The following is a 15467-nucleotide window of genomic DNA, read 5'->3' on the forward strand; positions in this document are numbered from 1 at the left end:
GGGCATGAGCAAAACTCCAAGCCTGAGCATTAGGTGGTGGTAACATGGTAACTCGCTTCTCAGATTTGACAGTTGTATGGTGGATACACAGATACATGTTAAAGGATTCTGGGTGATGAAGTTTGTTGGCAACACTTCCCCAAACAGTTCCCGGGGAAATGTACTTTATATCACATGTACATACTTAAAGTTTAACATTCATTAAAAACAAATATTTTGGCACCAGAGATGGTAGAGCACAACTGTAATGCCAGCACTCAGGAGGCTGAAGTGGAGGACTTCAAGGCCAACCTCTCTCTCTCTCTCTCAAACAACTAAATGTTTTCATTCCTTTTCTTATTTTTTTTTTTCTTGATTTTTTTTCAAGACAAGGTTTCTCTATGTAGCCTTGTCTGTCCTGAAACTTGCTCTGTAGACCAGGCTGGCCTTGGACTCAAATCACCTCCCTCTGCCCCCGCCCCCCATGTGCTGGGATTAAAGGTGTGAGCCTTCACCACCTGGTTCCACTGACATTCTTTTTTAAAACTGTAGCTAATTATTCACTCAACTACTACAGCTTAAGGTCTTCTTCACTCATCTGAGTTGCTGGTAGAACTGGTACACTGTCGTGGCAGTGTAGGAGTCCATTTCTTGCTTCCATTTCTTTCTTCTTCTTCAGTGTACCCTGCCCTGAGCTCCTGTAGGCATCTGCAGCTCATCACCTATTTCACAGAGTAATGTCAGCTTTCTTCCAGGCCAGGAGTGATGCATCCGTGATTGCAAATTTCTCTCTAATCTGTGTGATAGAGCCTTAATTTTTATTTGTAGGCCAGACATGATGGTGGCACACCTTTAATGCCAGCTGTCCAGAGGTGGATCCCTGTGGATTCAGAGCCACAAAGCCAACTAAAGAGAGAGAGAGTGAGAGAGAGAGAGAAGAACAAGAACAAGAAGAAAAGATAGATACATAGATGGTAGATTGACGATAGATAGATGATAGATAGATTGGTTGATAGACAATAGATACATAGATAGATAGATAGATAGATAGATAGATAGATAGATAGATAGATAGATAGATAGATAGATGACAGATAGATAGGTACATAAATAGATGTAAGATATTATGTATTTGTATGAATGCCTACAAGTCTGTGTAAACTACATGAGCACCAGTGCCCATAGCAATGAGAAGAGGGTACCAGACACCCTGAAAATGAAGTTACAGACAGTTGTGAGCTGTCACATGGTTGCTAGGAATTGAATCCGGGCTCTCAGAAAGAGTAGCCAGTGCCTTATATATAAATGTAACGACAACTAAATTAAAAGGCCATGAACATGAATGAGAACAAGGAGGCACACAGGAGGGGTTGAAAGGAGGAAAAGGAAAATGATGTAACTATAATCTCAAAAACGATAAGCTCTACATATAAGAAGATACTTTTACCTTAAAAAAAAAAAGATCAGAAGGTTCAATAATATGATCATGCTGAATTAAAAACAGCCTAGAGAAACCTTACACAAGTAAAATAAAAGAAGCCTCTTCAAATTGCAACAGCTATCCATGTGTGAAAGAATGGGGTGGTAAAGCTGTTAGCATGGCTGCTTTGGGCCCCTGCAACTACAGAAGCCAGGCAAGATGGTGCGTGCCTGTCTTATAAATAAATAAATGAAAGGTTTTCAACTATTGCAACGTTTTTTATGCCCGCAAAAATATAAAGAGTCTAGTGAAAGGATCATCCTGAGCATTAACTTTCCTTTTATATATATATATATAAAAGGAAATATATATATATATATATATTTATATATATATATATATATATAAATATATATATTTAGGAGCTGGCATCTGGGCAGACACAATAGAAAAAAAAATAAGAGCAAATTTTATTGTCAACAATTGGCACCTATAATATTTCAAGGTCCACAGATATTTCAAGCGGACATGCATTTCCTACACAGCAAAACGGAACAGTCTCTCCTGTTAAAGAGGGCAGCTACCTGTAATAGGTCAAAAGTTCCTTACGTGGTCATTCCGAGCAAGATACAGGATTCAAGGGCCTAGAGGGACAGCTCCCTCAGCAAAGAGCTTACTACAGAAGCTGAGTTTGGGTTCCCAGGACCTTTGTGAAAATTGAGGCAGGGTGCTGGGGGAGTCTAAAATTGGAGGATCCCTGGAGCTCAGTGGCCTGCTATTCTGACCAAATGAGTGAGTTCTAATTTCAGTAAGAGACCTTGTCTCAAAGAGTGGGTGGGGCCAGCAAGATGGCTGAACCAGTAAAAGGTATTGCCATGCAAACCTGGAGTCCTGAGCCTCTGATGTCTATACTCAGACCATAACATTCACACCCACATACATCACAAAGACATTCACACACACACACACACACACACACACACACACACACATGAATATTTTTTAAAGATTTTTTTGTATATGGGTGTTTTGCCTGCATGTATGTCTGTGCACCATTACATGTGTGCAGTGCCCATGGGAGCTAGAAGGGGGCATCAGATCCCCTGGGACTGGAGTCACAGATGGTTGAGAACTGTCAGGTGGCTGCGGGGAATTGAACCTAGGTCCTCTGGAAGAGCAGCCAGTGCTCTTAATCACTGAGCCACCTCTCCAACCACAGTAAATAATTTTTGTTAGTTTGAGACTAAGCTTGGACTATGGAGAGTTCTAGGCTAGCCTGAGCTATATTGGGAACCCATCTAAAAAACAAGCAAGCAAACAAAAACCTTTCAAACCTAAATTTCAGAAAATCTGAATTGCTGGGATCATAGAGTGGGAAACGAGACCGGGCTTTATAATCTATCTCTGCCGCGATCATAAATAAAAACACATATAACTGTATTTTAACACTGCCACTCCATGAATGCTTCCATTAGAGGAGAGGACGCAGGATGGTGGTAAAGCCACAGAGCTAACAAATGAAGGAGCCGGGGCCAACAGGTGGTCATCTGTACAGGACACACTTCAGGCACTCACAGAAAGACGGCTCTTTACCTCATGCCTACCCCCAGCCTCCAGATGTTACCACTGTTTCTCTCCTGAGGTAAAATGTCCTATTAGTTTAGAATTATCAATGCACAAGTTAAATCGTCGCTCTCACGCTAATAACTGAGAACTGGGCACTGGAGCGTGGGTAAGAAAAGAAACTCTGAGACAGGGATTGCCCGAAAGAAAGCTATAAGGGAGAAAGGACAGAGTGACAGAACAGAAACGAGCCCCAGAACAGACAGAAGCCCAAAGAGAGTAACTTTGGGACTAGGGTTGGGGAGATGCCTCGGTGAGTCAGTTGCCTGTGGTACAAGCATGAGGAGTTGGGTTCTGAGCCCCAATGCCTAGGTAAACACATTCCTGTAGCCTCAGTGTTGGGAGGCAGACACAGCAGGATTCCAGGGATTTGCCTGGCCAGCCGGTCCAGCCCAGTTGGCAAGCTCCAGGTTCTGTGAGAGACACTGCTCAAAAAGCAGAGATAGAGAGTGCTGCAGAGATGACTCAGTGGTCAAGGGCGCTTGCTGCCCTTAAGAAGGACTCAGGTTCGATTCCCAGCACCCACGTGGCAGCCCAGAACCATCTGGAACTGCAGTGCCAGGGGGTCTGATGTCCTGTTTTGGCCTCCCTGGACACCAGGCACATAGGTGGTGCACAGACGTACATACAGGCTAAACCCTCGTACATATAAAGTAAAATGGCGTTTTAAAATTCATGAAGATTGAACAATGAAGAAAAAAACCTAATGTCTATCTGTGGCTTCCACACGCATGCACACACGCATGTGCACACGTACTCCTGTGCACATACACACACACACCTCCACACATGCCACGCACACGCACTCCTCCACACGTGTACCATTCCACACACCTGTATCCATGTCCTTCTCCACACACACAATACTCCCCCCCATACATATTAAAAATAAACATCTTTAAAAAATCAAATGACTTTAGCCCGTCAGGGCTGTAAAGGAAAGCAAGGTGAGGGAGGGAGACGCCGCAGGGGCAGGCTGACTAGCCTGAGAGCCAGGCGTGTTCAGCTTGAACGCTATTAAAAACGTAATTAAAACAACATAGGCTCTGTGGGTAAAGGCAGTTGCTGCCGAGCATGACGACCCGAGTTCAAGATCCAAGACCCACAAAGTGAAGCAGAGAGCTGACTCCAGCACATTGTGCGTTGATCTCCACATGTGCACCGTGGCATACTCATGCCCTCCCCTAACACACACACACACACACACACACACACACACACACGCACACACACGCACACACTAACAGCAAACATAATACAACAAGTAAAATTCTGCCAGCAAAGACTCCAGTGAAGGTCAAGGAGACAGTCTGATACCAGACTAAAAACTAGATTACAAAGGAAACTCCGTGAGTCCAAGGATAACACAATCCTCAAAGTCTGCTATAGTTAGTTCCTGCTTCCTGACTATTCCCATACATTATATTGATTCTCTTTCCCTGAGGAGCCAATCCACCATAAGCATACCCTATATTAGACCTAAGAAAGAACAGACAGACAGACAGATAGGCAGGCAGGCAGGCAGGCAGGCAGACACCCTTTAGAGTTCCTGATGAGCACAGATTTTTTTTTTCCAGGTTGTAAATAGATATCTTCTCTCCTTTCCTAAAGATCCCCTCTCCCCAGTTAGGTAATATCGGGGCAAACTGAGCCCTGTGATCTTGAGATTATGGGGCGGAAACATGCCATTCAAAGATCCATACACCCCGACTCAACCTACTCCCGAACACACGTGTTCGTCTGAGCTGCTAAAGCGCATGGACTGTGCCAGCCAGGCCAACAGTGACACTTGTATCAGGTCATCTCTGCAAAGATGCTTGCAAGCCAAAGGGTGAAAACCAAAGATGTGGTCTATCGAAGTCCTGTACCTTGAATGCTTCTTTTAAAAAAGGCCTTGCATCCTTCACACGACCAGACGCCGTAGTGATAGCCAGACGCATAATCGCTGCACACAGCGCAGAAATGAGCATCCCTCTTGGCACCTGGACTGGTAACAGGGCTGGTACAACTGCTCCCACTGAGTTTCCTTTTCAGTGTCTCTCTAGGGGGAGCAGAGAAAACAGCCATTGTAGAAGGACACAAAAGAGAGGGAGAAGGCTTTCCAGAAAGGAAAAAAAAAAAAAAATAGCGTGAGTTTTGCCAATTTAATCTCTTTGCCCTCCAGGGCTAGGAATAAATATATTCCAGGAAACCTGACATCCGATCACCGGGAGCCCCAGCTTCGGGGGGAAAGACGGGCATCTGTGAGTGCTTCTGTGGTGAGCACTAGTCCTTGGAAGACTATGAAGGAGGTGGCTCGGGGCAGGGCTGGGATCAAGAGCTCTAAGGAGGAAGAGCCCAGAGGCAGCAGCACGCTCCCACCTACGAGCTGACTAGTTTAGGAATGATGAAAACGAGTTCACCAATATTAGCAGGACCTTGATGAGAATTCAAGAGGTTAAAAAAATAAAATAACCATCCTTTAAAAGAGATGCAAGTGAAAAGCATTCATCTTAAGACGTGACTCACAGTTTTTATATTTGCTTTTTACCAATAAAGAAAAAGATTTGAAAGGAAAAATTAAGTTATTCTGCAATGCTTTCTCAGAGGTTGGCTTGGTTTGCTTCGGAGCTCAGGGGTGCTGGTTTGGGGGCTGCTGGGGGTTGGACCCAGAGCCTTGTCACCTGAGACGGGCCCTCCAGCTTCTGCCTCCTCTAAGTCTAATAACAATATTTGAAGTAATGCTTCTGTTATTTTTTTTTTGAGACAGGGTCTTTCTATGTAACCCTGGCTGTCCTGGAACTCACGATGTAGACCAGGCTGGCAGATCAAAGGTGGACACCCCACCCCACCCAACAGATAATGTATTGAATAGTCAGTGTGCCCAGCTTAGCACTAACTCCTTCTAGAATCCCGTTTCTTTCTGCCACTTATCCAGCCTCTCCCTCCACAGCCAAATTAGGCTGAAACAATCCGTCCTGTTGCCGTGCATTTGGAGTTCAGTTTGTTTCCACCTCAGATGCTCTCGACACGACCCTCCAGTCAGTCTCTCGTTGCTCCTTACACAAAGCACTGGCCCGCCTCATCACCGAAGCTTACGCCCGTTAGCTTTCCTGGCTTCGCATGGCTACTTCATGAAAGTTGAGGTGTTACCATGGCTACTTTCATCCTGGAGACAATTTGTCATTAACAGTAAGTAACCTGTCACTTTACAGTAAGGCTCTAATCTCGCTGGGAGGAAAAAAAAAGCCATTTAAAACCCAACACCTAAAAAAATAAAAAATAAGAATAAAACCCAACACCTTCCTCCAAACCAAACTGATGCAAGTCTGATGCCTGCTGCATCAAGAGAATGCTCATTATGGTGGACTCTCTCCACAGTACCCACCCAGGAGCATAACTTTCAATAAGACGGTCCGAATAGGACAGACCGACATGTCCCCAGTACCCTACAAATGTAGGTGACAAGATAAAGACCTAGTCTGAAACATGTCTGTCTTCATGCTAAACTGTGAAGTGAGGGCCGAGCCGCCCGTGGTTTAGAGGAGGACAGGAGTTTACCTGCTCACAGGCAAGCCGTGTTCCAGCGATCTTGCTTCACACCAAGAGCTCTTCTGAGGCTCCGCGTACAGAATCGACGACTGGCAGTGGGTCGCTAGAGGAGAGAGGTGTCCAGAAGTCGGCCATAGCACGTTTGGGCTGGCGGTCTGTCGGATGGGCCCTCCTTCCAGGTTCCCGGCGCCGCCAGGGACACTGTAATTCATCACTGCAGGACTGTAGAAGGTCATCGCTGAGTATTCGTGGCGGCTCTCTACGTAGGAAGAAGGGATATAGAGGGGGCCGTGCTCCAGGGTGAGGATGGACTGGCTACAGCTGTAGGAAGCCGGCGAACTAAGGCTTGATGGTGAGTTTTTGATCTCCATGTCGCGAGCAGGCAGCAGCTGAGGAAGATCCTTGTAAGCGGAGGTGCAGATGGACATTGTGTTCTCAGAGACGCGCCGTCAGGAGGAAGGCCTGCAGAGGGAGGCAGATGAGTCCTAGTTCAAGCTGGGAGGGTAAATAACAAGAAGAATGCGTTCCTAGCTAGGGGGCAGCGGTGCTTACCTGTAACCTTAGCACTCAAGGAGACTGAGGCAGGAGGATTTCTAGCTACAGAGTGAGATGCAATCTCTAAATAAATAAATAAACAAACGAAATGAGTGAACGAATGAAGGAGAAGAAAAGAGAGGAAGGAAGGAAGGAAGGAAGGAAGGAAGGAAGGAAGGAAGGAAGGAAGGAAGGAAGGAAGGAAGGAGACCGGAAATACAATACAGTTGGTTCTTGTCTTGCACCCAGGAGGCCTTGACTTTGATCCCCTGCACTGCATGAACCAGGCATAGTGTAAGAGCTTTGTAAACCCAGAATTCAGAAGGGGGAAGCAGAAGGATCAGAAGTTCAAGATTATCCTCTTGTCAGGAGTTCAAGACCGGCACGGAATACATGAAGCTATATCTCAAATAAATAAATAAATAAATAAATAAATAAATAAATAGAGAAGGAACAGACGGCAGAATGGCTCAGTGGGTGAAAGCACTTGCTGCTCAGACCCGATGGCAAGAATTCAATCCCGGAACCCATGGTGGGAGGCAGCCCTGAAGACTGTCCTGTGGAGACACACACAGCCCACAGCACTCACGTGCCCACACGCCTGTCTCTCTGTGTCTGCCTGTTTCACACACACATAAAATGTGTTTGGTTTTTTTTTTATCTGAGTATTCATTTTATCCGAACAATGCTAACACACATATTAGCAAGGGACTCCAAGTGAATCCTGGAAGATACACATGGAAACACTACCTACAGAGGGCTGGAAAGGTAAGGCGCAGTGCACTTTTTTTTTTTTTTAGGACAGGCTGTCCTTAAAATACTGATGCAACCAAAGATGATCTTGGATTCCTGATCCGCCTGTCTCTACCTCCCTCCCAAATGGGATTCTATGTGTTCACCAACGGACTTGTGCAATTCGGGGACCAAACTCCTCGACCTGCCAGCCACACCCCTGCCACCCCTCATTCTAGCCACGCCCCTGCCCCTAATTCACTTCATTACGCTATTGTTGCTGAGGTCAACTACAGGAGTTTTTTTTAAAGATATTGTTATTCCATAGGCATGGATGTTTTGCCAGATGTATGTCTGTGTGGTACATATGTGCCTGGTGCCAACAGAGGTGCCAGGATCCCCTTGGGCTGCAGTTGCAGATAGCTGTGGTACTTGGATCCAACCATGCAGACACTCGGAATCTCAATCAAATCAGGTCGTCTGGAGAAGAAGCAAACTCTTAACTGCTGAGCCCCCTCTCCAGGCCTCAAGTATGAGAACTTTTAACCACCATAATTTATTACAAAATTACCTTTAAATTCAAAAACACCAAAATACATATGGTATTTTTCCCCCGAGAACTACATAAGGTTCTACTGTAAGCTGTTACTAAAAAAATAAGCCTAAAGGGGGACAGCAGTGAGTGAGACTATTACAGTTTTAACATATTCAAATATGCCGTAAACTCACAATAACAACAATGAGAAATTTACCACATAAATAGTCTGACCATGGAAACTTCGTCAGCCTATTGCCTCTAAACTTTAAAACCAACCTTCAATATAGGATTTATACAAAAAATAAATAACAGAATTCCTGAGCTCCTTGCTAAACTTAGCAGAGAGCTTTAGAGAGACGACACGTGACAAAGGTTTGCTGCAACTTCTGGCCCTGGCAGAGGCCGGCAGTGAGTGAGAATCCAGGATGGATTCTTGCCCCCGCCAAAGGTTCGGAATGAAATCCCTCAGCAACCTTGCAGCCTGCGCGGCCATGACCTTTTCATGGGTACCTCTCTAGACTGTGGCCCAAAGGTCAAACACTGCAGAGATATCCATTGCACAAGATGCCCTCACCCTGCCAACACCTGGGCACGCTCCGAACCCAGAGTCCTACTTCATGTGCGTGGCCTGGTGGCTGGCAGCCAACCCCCGAAATGCATTTTAGGGAACACCCACTGATGAATCGGCAAGCCTAGAACCTCTAACCCCGCAGACATCACTGCGAGTCAATGGCCAAACCTCACCTTGCCCTGCAAGTCCTAAAGCCCTTCAGGATCGTCCTTCCTTGAGTGTTCTCCCTCGGCACTAAGGGGTCAAAAGAACTGCTGCAGAGTTTATAATCACCTCTTCTTATAATTAGTATTTCTTTGCACTAAACTTCCCCGACTGGAGGTATTGTATAACCGCATGTCCTAATTTGACCCAAACTTGTATACCACTAGAAACAGATGTGACAAAGATTCAAAGGTAGGGGAAATCTGGTGTATAATGAAGAGGACTTTTGGAAGGGCAGCAAGTGCTCTTAGCCACTGAGCAGCCTCTCGAGGCCCAGGACGATCGTAGCCCGGCCCTCCCTGTACTTTATCTTCAGCATCTCAGCTCTGTGACCCCACGTCAGTGCACACGGTTCAGCCTATCGTCGGAGCACGTCGGAGGCTGCCAGGCCCTAAACCAAAACACACTCAAAGCACTTCAGCAACGGGATTTCAGCAGCGCACTTTCTATCGACTGGGGGTGAAACACGCTGTTGCTCCTGGCATGAAGAGCAATAGTGTTTGTACACAAAATTTAGAGGTAGTAATTAAAAATTTGATCTCTTGAACATGACAAAAAATATAAAAAGGTCCAACTTAACAAATCCAAAATTAAATCCAAAAATGAGTATAGTCACAGTGGTGTGGATGCTGTCTTCCTTTTTTTAAAGGTTTATTTATATATTTGTGTGTGCGCGCACGCATGCGCGCGCGTGTGTGTGTGTGTGTGTGTGTGTGTGTGTGTGTGTGTGTGCATGTGTGTGTGTGTGTGTGTGTGTGTGTGTGTGTACAACCATGGAGGTTGCAGATAGAGGATGTCAGATGGCCTCCTCTGTCACTCCCTACCTATTCCTTCTCCTTCTGAACCGAGATCTCAAGATTTTCTTTACCAGGCCATCAGCCAAAAACTCCAGAACCTCCTTTCTCCACCCCTCTTGGAGCTGAGAGTGCAAGCATGGGATGTCTAGCTTATTACACCAGTCCTGGGGTTGGAGCTCTGGTCCTCATGATTGTTTTTAGTCACTGGGTCATCTCTCCAGTCCTACCTTTGTTGTTGTTGTTGTTGTTTTGTTGTTTGTTTGTTTGTTTGTTTGTTGAGTGAGTGCTTCGTGTAACCCAGGCTGGTATTGAACTTGCCATGTAAGTAATAATAACCTTGAACTCTTCCACCTCTTCAAGTCTGCAATTACAGATGTACACAATCATAGCCAGGATTTGTGGTGCTGGGGATCAAGCCCGGGGCCTTGTGCACGCTGGGTAAACACACAACCAATGGAGCCACATCCCAGCCCTTGACGGCCATTCCCATGCAGAATACTGCTGAAATGAAAGGTACGGTGACACACACCTCCCTCCCAGCACTGGGATGGCAGAGGCAAGGTTTACTGCTGGCAAGGCTAGCTTGCTCTACATAGTGAGTTCCCGGCCAGTTAGAGCTATGTACTATGACTCTGGTTTAAACAAACAAACAAACAAACAAAAATCAATCAACAAACAGAAAAACACAGAAGTGCCATCGAGTGTTTCAGAATGCAAACCTCTATAAGGAACAAACACAGCACTCAAAATCGACATATGAAAAGTAATTGAATTCAGGAAATTAAAAGCCAAGAGAATAGTAAATTTGAAACAAATTTGAGCAGAGGACTTGAAGATAATGCTAAGTTAACACAAATATAATTAAATGGTCTGATAAAATGTTAGCATTGTGATCAAGCAAGGTCTTTCTGAACACACAGGTCTTAGCTTTTCATCTCCAAAAGGAATACAGTCAGCGCCCCAGCAGCTGGAAGTTCAGCAGGCGCTACATAGCAACCGTCAAAGCCTCTGCCGTGCTTTCTTCTCTTATTGAAGATTTGCTTTTCTCAGTTTCTGTGTATAAGTGTTTTGCCTGTGGATGTCTGTACACCCAGGGAAACCAAAAGATCTCCTGGAGTCAGAGTCACAAATGGTTGTTAGATGCCCCATAGGTGCTGGGAATTGAACTTCTGAAAAAAGCAGCAAGTCCCTCTCACTGCTGAGCTATCTCTCCAGGCCCTGCCAGGCTTCTAAGAAGCATGAAGTACCTGTGTTGAGGAAATAACACAGTCAGTAAAGCATTCACTCTGCAAGCCTGAAGACCCAAGTGCAGTCCAAGAATCCATGTAAAAAGCTACTGGATGGTCCATACCAGACTGATGAGAGACCCTGTCTCAAAAAAAAACTCGGGATTTAAGACCAGCAGAGAACTGATCCCTTCACCGACAGCTGAAGCGTACACCCTCCCTCCGGTCAGCAGCTCAAAGGAGCCTGTCAGGTCCCTGCCGATGAAAGGCGAGTGCAGGCGTCATCCAGGTCATCAACCAGCTACCACAATGGCATCACCTGGAATACAGAGGCCTCGTACGCTGGCATGCCCTCCACCAACTGCTCTAGTTTTTCTACCAAGCCCCAGCACAATCAGTACCACTGCTGGACAGACGGTCTTCATAGAACGAGGGTTGCCCCTCTCCTCCCCCCCCCAATATCTTTTTGACACACCCACGTGGCTATGCATGGCAGGCTAAGGTCCTAGCAAACACAGTTTGGACCCCAAGCTAAAGAGATAATTTTTAAAAAACCCCCAGATACTGACAGTGGTTCTTGTGGAGAAGAAAAGGGTTGGCCCTGGAAATGACATGATGTTCCAAAACAAGCAGACAGACCTACAGAAGCAGCTGAAGGACAGAAGTCAGTGACCACTCCGGCCCTGTGGACCCACGACACTGGACCCCAGGCTCCTCAATGCCTCAAGCCAGGCCTCAGACGAGTCACATAAATTCCTTGGATTTTCATGTCATTTGCAGTAGAAATGGGAATTTTCACTGCACCTTTTCACAGCGCTCTGGGGAAGGCAGGAAGCGGCGTTTGTGAAGGCATTCCGTGAGGGATCGTGAGACCGTGAAGGGGTTGTGGCCAGTCCACTGACATGCCACTGGGCAAACCTCTCAAGATGGTCAGGATTCCCAGGCAGTTTTAGACAAAATGCATTCTGAGCACCACAACTTTTGCTTCTGAGTTCTCCTTTTTTTAAATTTGTGTTTGAGAGAAATCCATCTCTACAAGCAGTCCGAAAAGCTGTTAGGAATCTGTCTGCAATGTGTATTTAAAGAAACTGCCACCTCTTCCGAGTACCATGCCCCGGGCCCACGATCATAGCCAACTTTTACCCCCATTCTTCTCCCCACTCCCTGAAGCAGCCTATTCGAACACCCCACACCTGTGCTCCCCAAAAAAGTAAAAACTCACACTCACAAAATCCGGAAAGAATTTCATGGACAAGAAAAAAATACATATAAATACATTTCTCTTCTTCTTCTTGTATTAAGACAAGGCCTCATGTAGCCCAGGCTAGCCTAAAAAGTGCCATGTAACCAAGGTTGCCCTTAAACTCCCTGATCTTTCTGCTTCTATATTTTGAGTTCTAGGACTATAGGCAAGTACATCATGCCTGAGTCATGTGATGCTGTGGCCGGAAGCCTGGGTTTTGTGCCAGCTAGGGAGGCTCTCTACCAACTGAGCTACATATCTGGCCCTTTTAGATAGACCTCTTAAGCGTCAAGCAGCCCTACTGTGTGCTTCTGTTAGCAGTGCATCCTTCCCAGAGGGACATATCAAGGCCACCAATCAATTTTATGTTAGCACCAAAGAGAATGTACTCTAAAATAGCCATGAACCTGACCATTAATAATTGACTTGCACGAACCTCTTTAAAACTGTGTATGTTATCTTCTACAATGAGAAAAAGGTAATTCCTCGCTGTCATGATTCTCAGAGTGGCACTTCTTCTAAAAGCTTAGATGTAACTGTCTATAAATAATACTGCAATGATCATAATTTTTTTTCAAATGTCTATAAATGAGGTGCTAAACACTGGATTATGGAATCTACTATCCAAATTCAGTTTTCAAGGGCTTTTGCATATAATCAACAAAAACTTACCAGGAGATGATTGAAGTTCATGCCTCAGAATTTTATAGAGTCACTTTCTAACACATTCCAGAAAATGGCTTGAAATATCAACTAAAATTTTATCATGAAAAATATGTTTAAGTCAGTGCCTTTTGGATACACATTTAACAAGAATTACAGAGTTTTAGCCTTTAAAAAAAGACATAATGTCCATTAAATGCTAATTATATATTTGACAGGTTTAATTTAGCATTTGTTTGCCTTTTATATTAAACATAAATTCTGAGAAACATCAAATCTGACTGGATCCGTTTGGGCTCACCAGACCCACCTTGAAATTGCTTTTGGGTGATTTCAAACACATATACCTTGAGCAAGACTTGAGAGTGTTACTTTTAAAACTGCCCTTGAAATAAGAATTTCAGCTTGATCTAGAAAACCACTGAACATAAAATGAAACCCTAAAGTTTCTGCTTTAACAGTTCCTCACAGACCCTCACTTTTCACCTCAGATAAAATGTCTGTAGAGCAGTGGGTCTCAGCCTTCGCAATCTATGACCCTCTAATACAGTTCCCCACGTCATGACCTCCAACCATAAAATTATTGTCGTTGCTACCCCATCACTGCAATGTTGCTACTGTTATGATCCTGATACAAATATGGTTGCCGCGGGGTCGCGACCCACAGGTTGAGAATGTTTTCTGTAGCACCATTCTCTGGAAAGTGAGTCAAAGTATCTACCGATTCTTTTCATTGTCTCCACATACCTGCTTTCTACTCTTTCCTCTCACTCGTTAGATAACATTTACACACGGAGAGGGGAAACAGCCACTGTGAGCCGGCTCATTGCAAGCAGAAATGAAATTTCAAGTGCAGTGCTCACAAAAATTCTTGAACTAGAGTAAGACAAAAAAAATCTTTCCTCCAGCCGCACCAAACACAAACCTGCCTTCTAAAACATAAGTAAAATCGTCAAGCTTGCTCTCTGAATAGCGCTCCACTCAAACTCGAAGTTTTGTTACACACACACACACACACACACTCACACACACACCCCAAAATGATATTCACTTGACCTAATTTTCTGCTTCTGCTACGAAGCGGTCACCACAGGGAATCCCGAAGAAGCAACAGTTGGATTCCTCGCCAGCAAATGAGAGAGATCGGACTTAACCTCTCGAGGGCTCCCCAGGACAGAAGTTCAGCTCTGTCTCTGCCACTACTGCCGATGGCCGCTCGGTCGACTCCCTTTCAAGCCATCACCAGCTGCCTGAGACCGACACCTCTTCCCGGGTCCACCACGCTCGAGCAAGAAGCGGCATCTCACCCGCTGCCAGAAACCCACGCGGCGGGGGGAAACCACGGCAGTTTTCCTCCTTTGCAGAGACGTTTGCGTTCACACGACCAACCCAAAAGTCAGCCAAAACCAACCCTTTCCGGTAAGAGTTGAACACAGTTGCGTGCACCCCTCCTGCCCCTTTATTGCTCGCAGAGTCGGTTGAAGCACGCTCTGAGCGAGGGGGGCACCTACCTGGCAGCTGAACATCCTCTTTTTGGGCATCCTCTGAATGCACGTGTTGATCCTCCCCCGCGAGGGTCTCGCCGCCGCTGGCTGTCGCGGGACTCGAATGCAGACCGGGATGCCAAGGGATGCCAGGGCCAGATCCTCCACTTCCAGGAACTTTGGGTGCAGGAGGCAGGGACCAGGCCAGCACCCACCACGAAGGGACGGTTAGCGGGTCTTTCTTTTAAAGACGGGGACGAGCGGTGTGGGAGGGGGTGGCGGGGGAGCCCACGTGACCGCGAACCCGGGGCGGGAGATCTCGGGCACTCCCGCGCCGCGCCACAGACAGACACCCCCCCCCCGGGGGGACACCCCTCCTCCCGAGTGACAGAGCCGGGGCCCGGGAAGGGGCGTTTCTGATCAGATGCCCGGGGACTCTGGAGTTGATGGTGCTGGTCCAGGGGCCCGCGGCTTCATCCTGTCTCCAGACTTTGACATCCCACGTGGGTGTCACGAAGCCAGATCCCCGCGCAGGGAGTGTCAGCTCGAGCCCCCCGGAACGTCAAGGCCCCGGGCCGGAGGGGGCGGAGGCGTGGAGGCTCATCTCTCAGCGGCTGGGGCGGCGGGATGGGAGAGGGAGTGCAGAAGCGCTGGGTGAGTTCCAGATCGCCCGGCGCCTCCTGCAATCCAGGGCTCCTCTCCTCCTCCGCGGGGACGGTGTCCGGCGCCCCCTGCTGGCGGCTGCATTCTCCCGGCTCTCCCGCCTTCGCCTTCCTCGGCCGCCTGGATGTGGCCCTACTGTGCACAGGCTGGGTCCATCCCGCCTGGATGTGGCCCTACGGTGCACAGGCTGGGCCCGTCCCTCCGTCCTGGAGAGACAATCGGCTTTAAACATTAAGGCAGCCATTGGTGGCAAAAGTTA

General features: G+C 46.6%; 1 protein-coding gene across 2 annotated transcripts in view; it reads right to left on the reverse strand.

Annotated features, from left to right (window-relative positions):
- The window catches only part of Esr2 (estrogen receptor 2), a 51103-nt gene extending 35992 nt beyond the window's left edge, over nucleotides 1–15111 (reverse strand). For both annotated transcript variants that reach the window (XM_021635562.2, XM_021635561.2), the window contains exons 1-3: nucleotides 14573–15111; nucleotides 6563–7015; nucleotides 4891–5063 (exon numbers count right to left, since the gene is read on the reverse strand). In XM_021635562.2, the coding sequence (XP_021491237.1) occupies nucleotides 4891–5063; nucleotides 6563–6981 (592 nt within the window). In that variant the 5' untranslated portion in view covers nucleotides 6982–7015; nucleotides 14573–15111. The remainder of the gene's footprint in view (nucleotides 1–4890; nucleotides 5064–6562; nucleotides 7016–14572) is intronic.
- Nucleotides 15112–15467: the final 356 nt, after the last annotated feature.

This window comes from Meriones unguiculatus, chromosome 7, assembly GCF_030254825.1.
Source record: "Meriones unguiculatus strain TT.TT164.6M chromosome 7, Bangor_MerUng_6.1, whole genome shotgun sequence".
NCBI classification, from domain to species: domain Eukaryota; kingdom Metazoa; phylum Chordata; class Mammalia; order Rodentia; family Muridae; genus Meriones; species Meriones unguiculatus.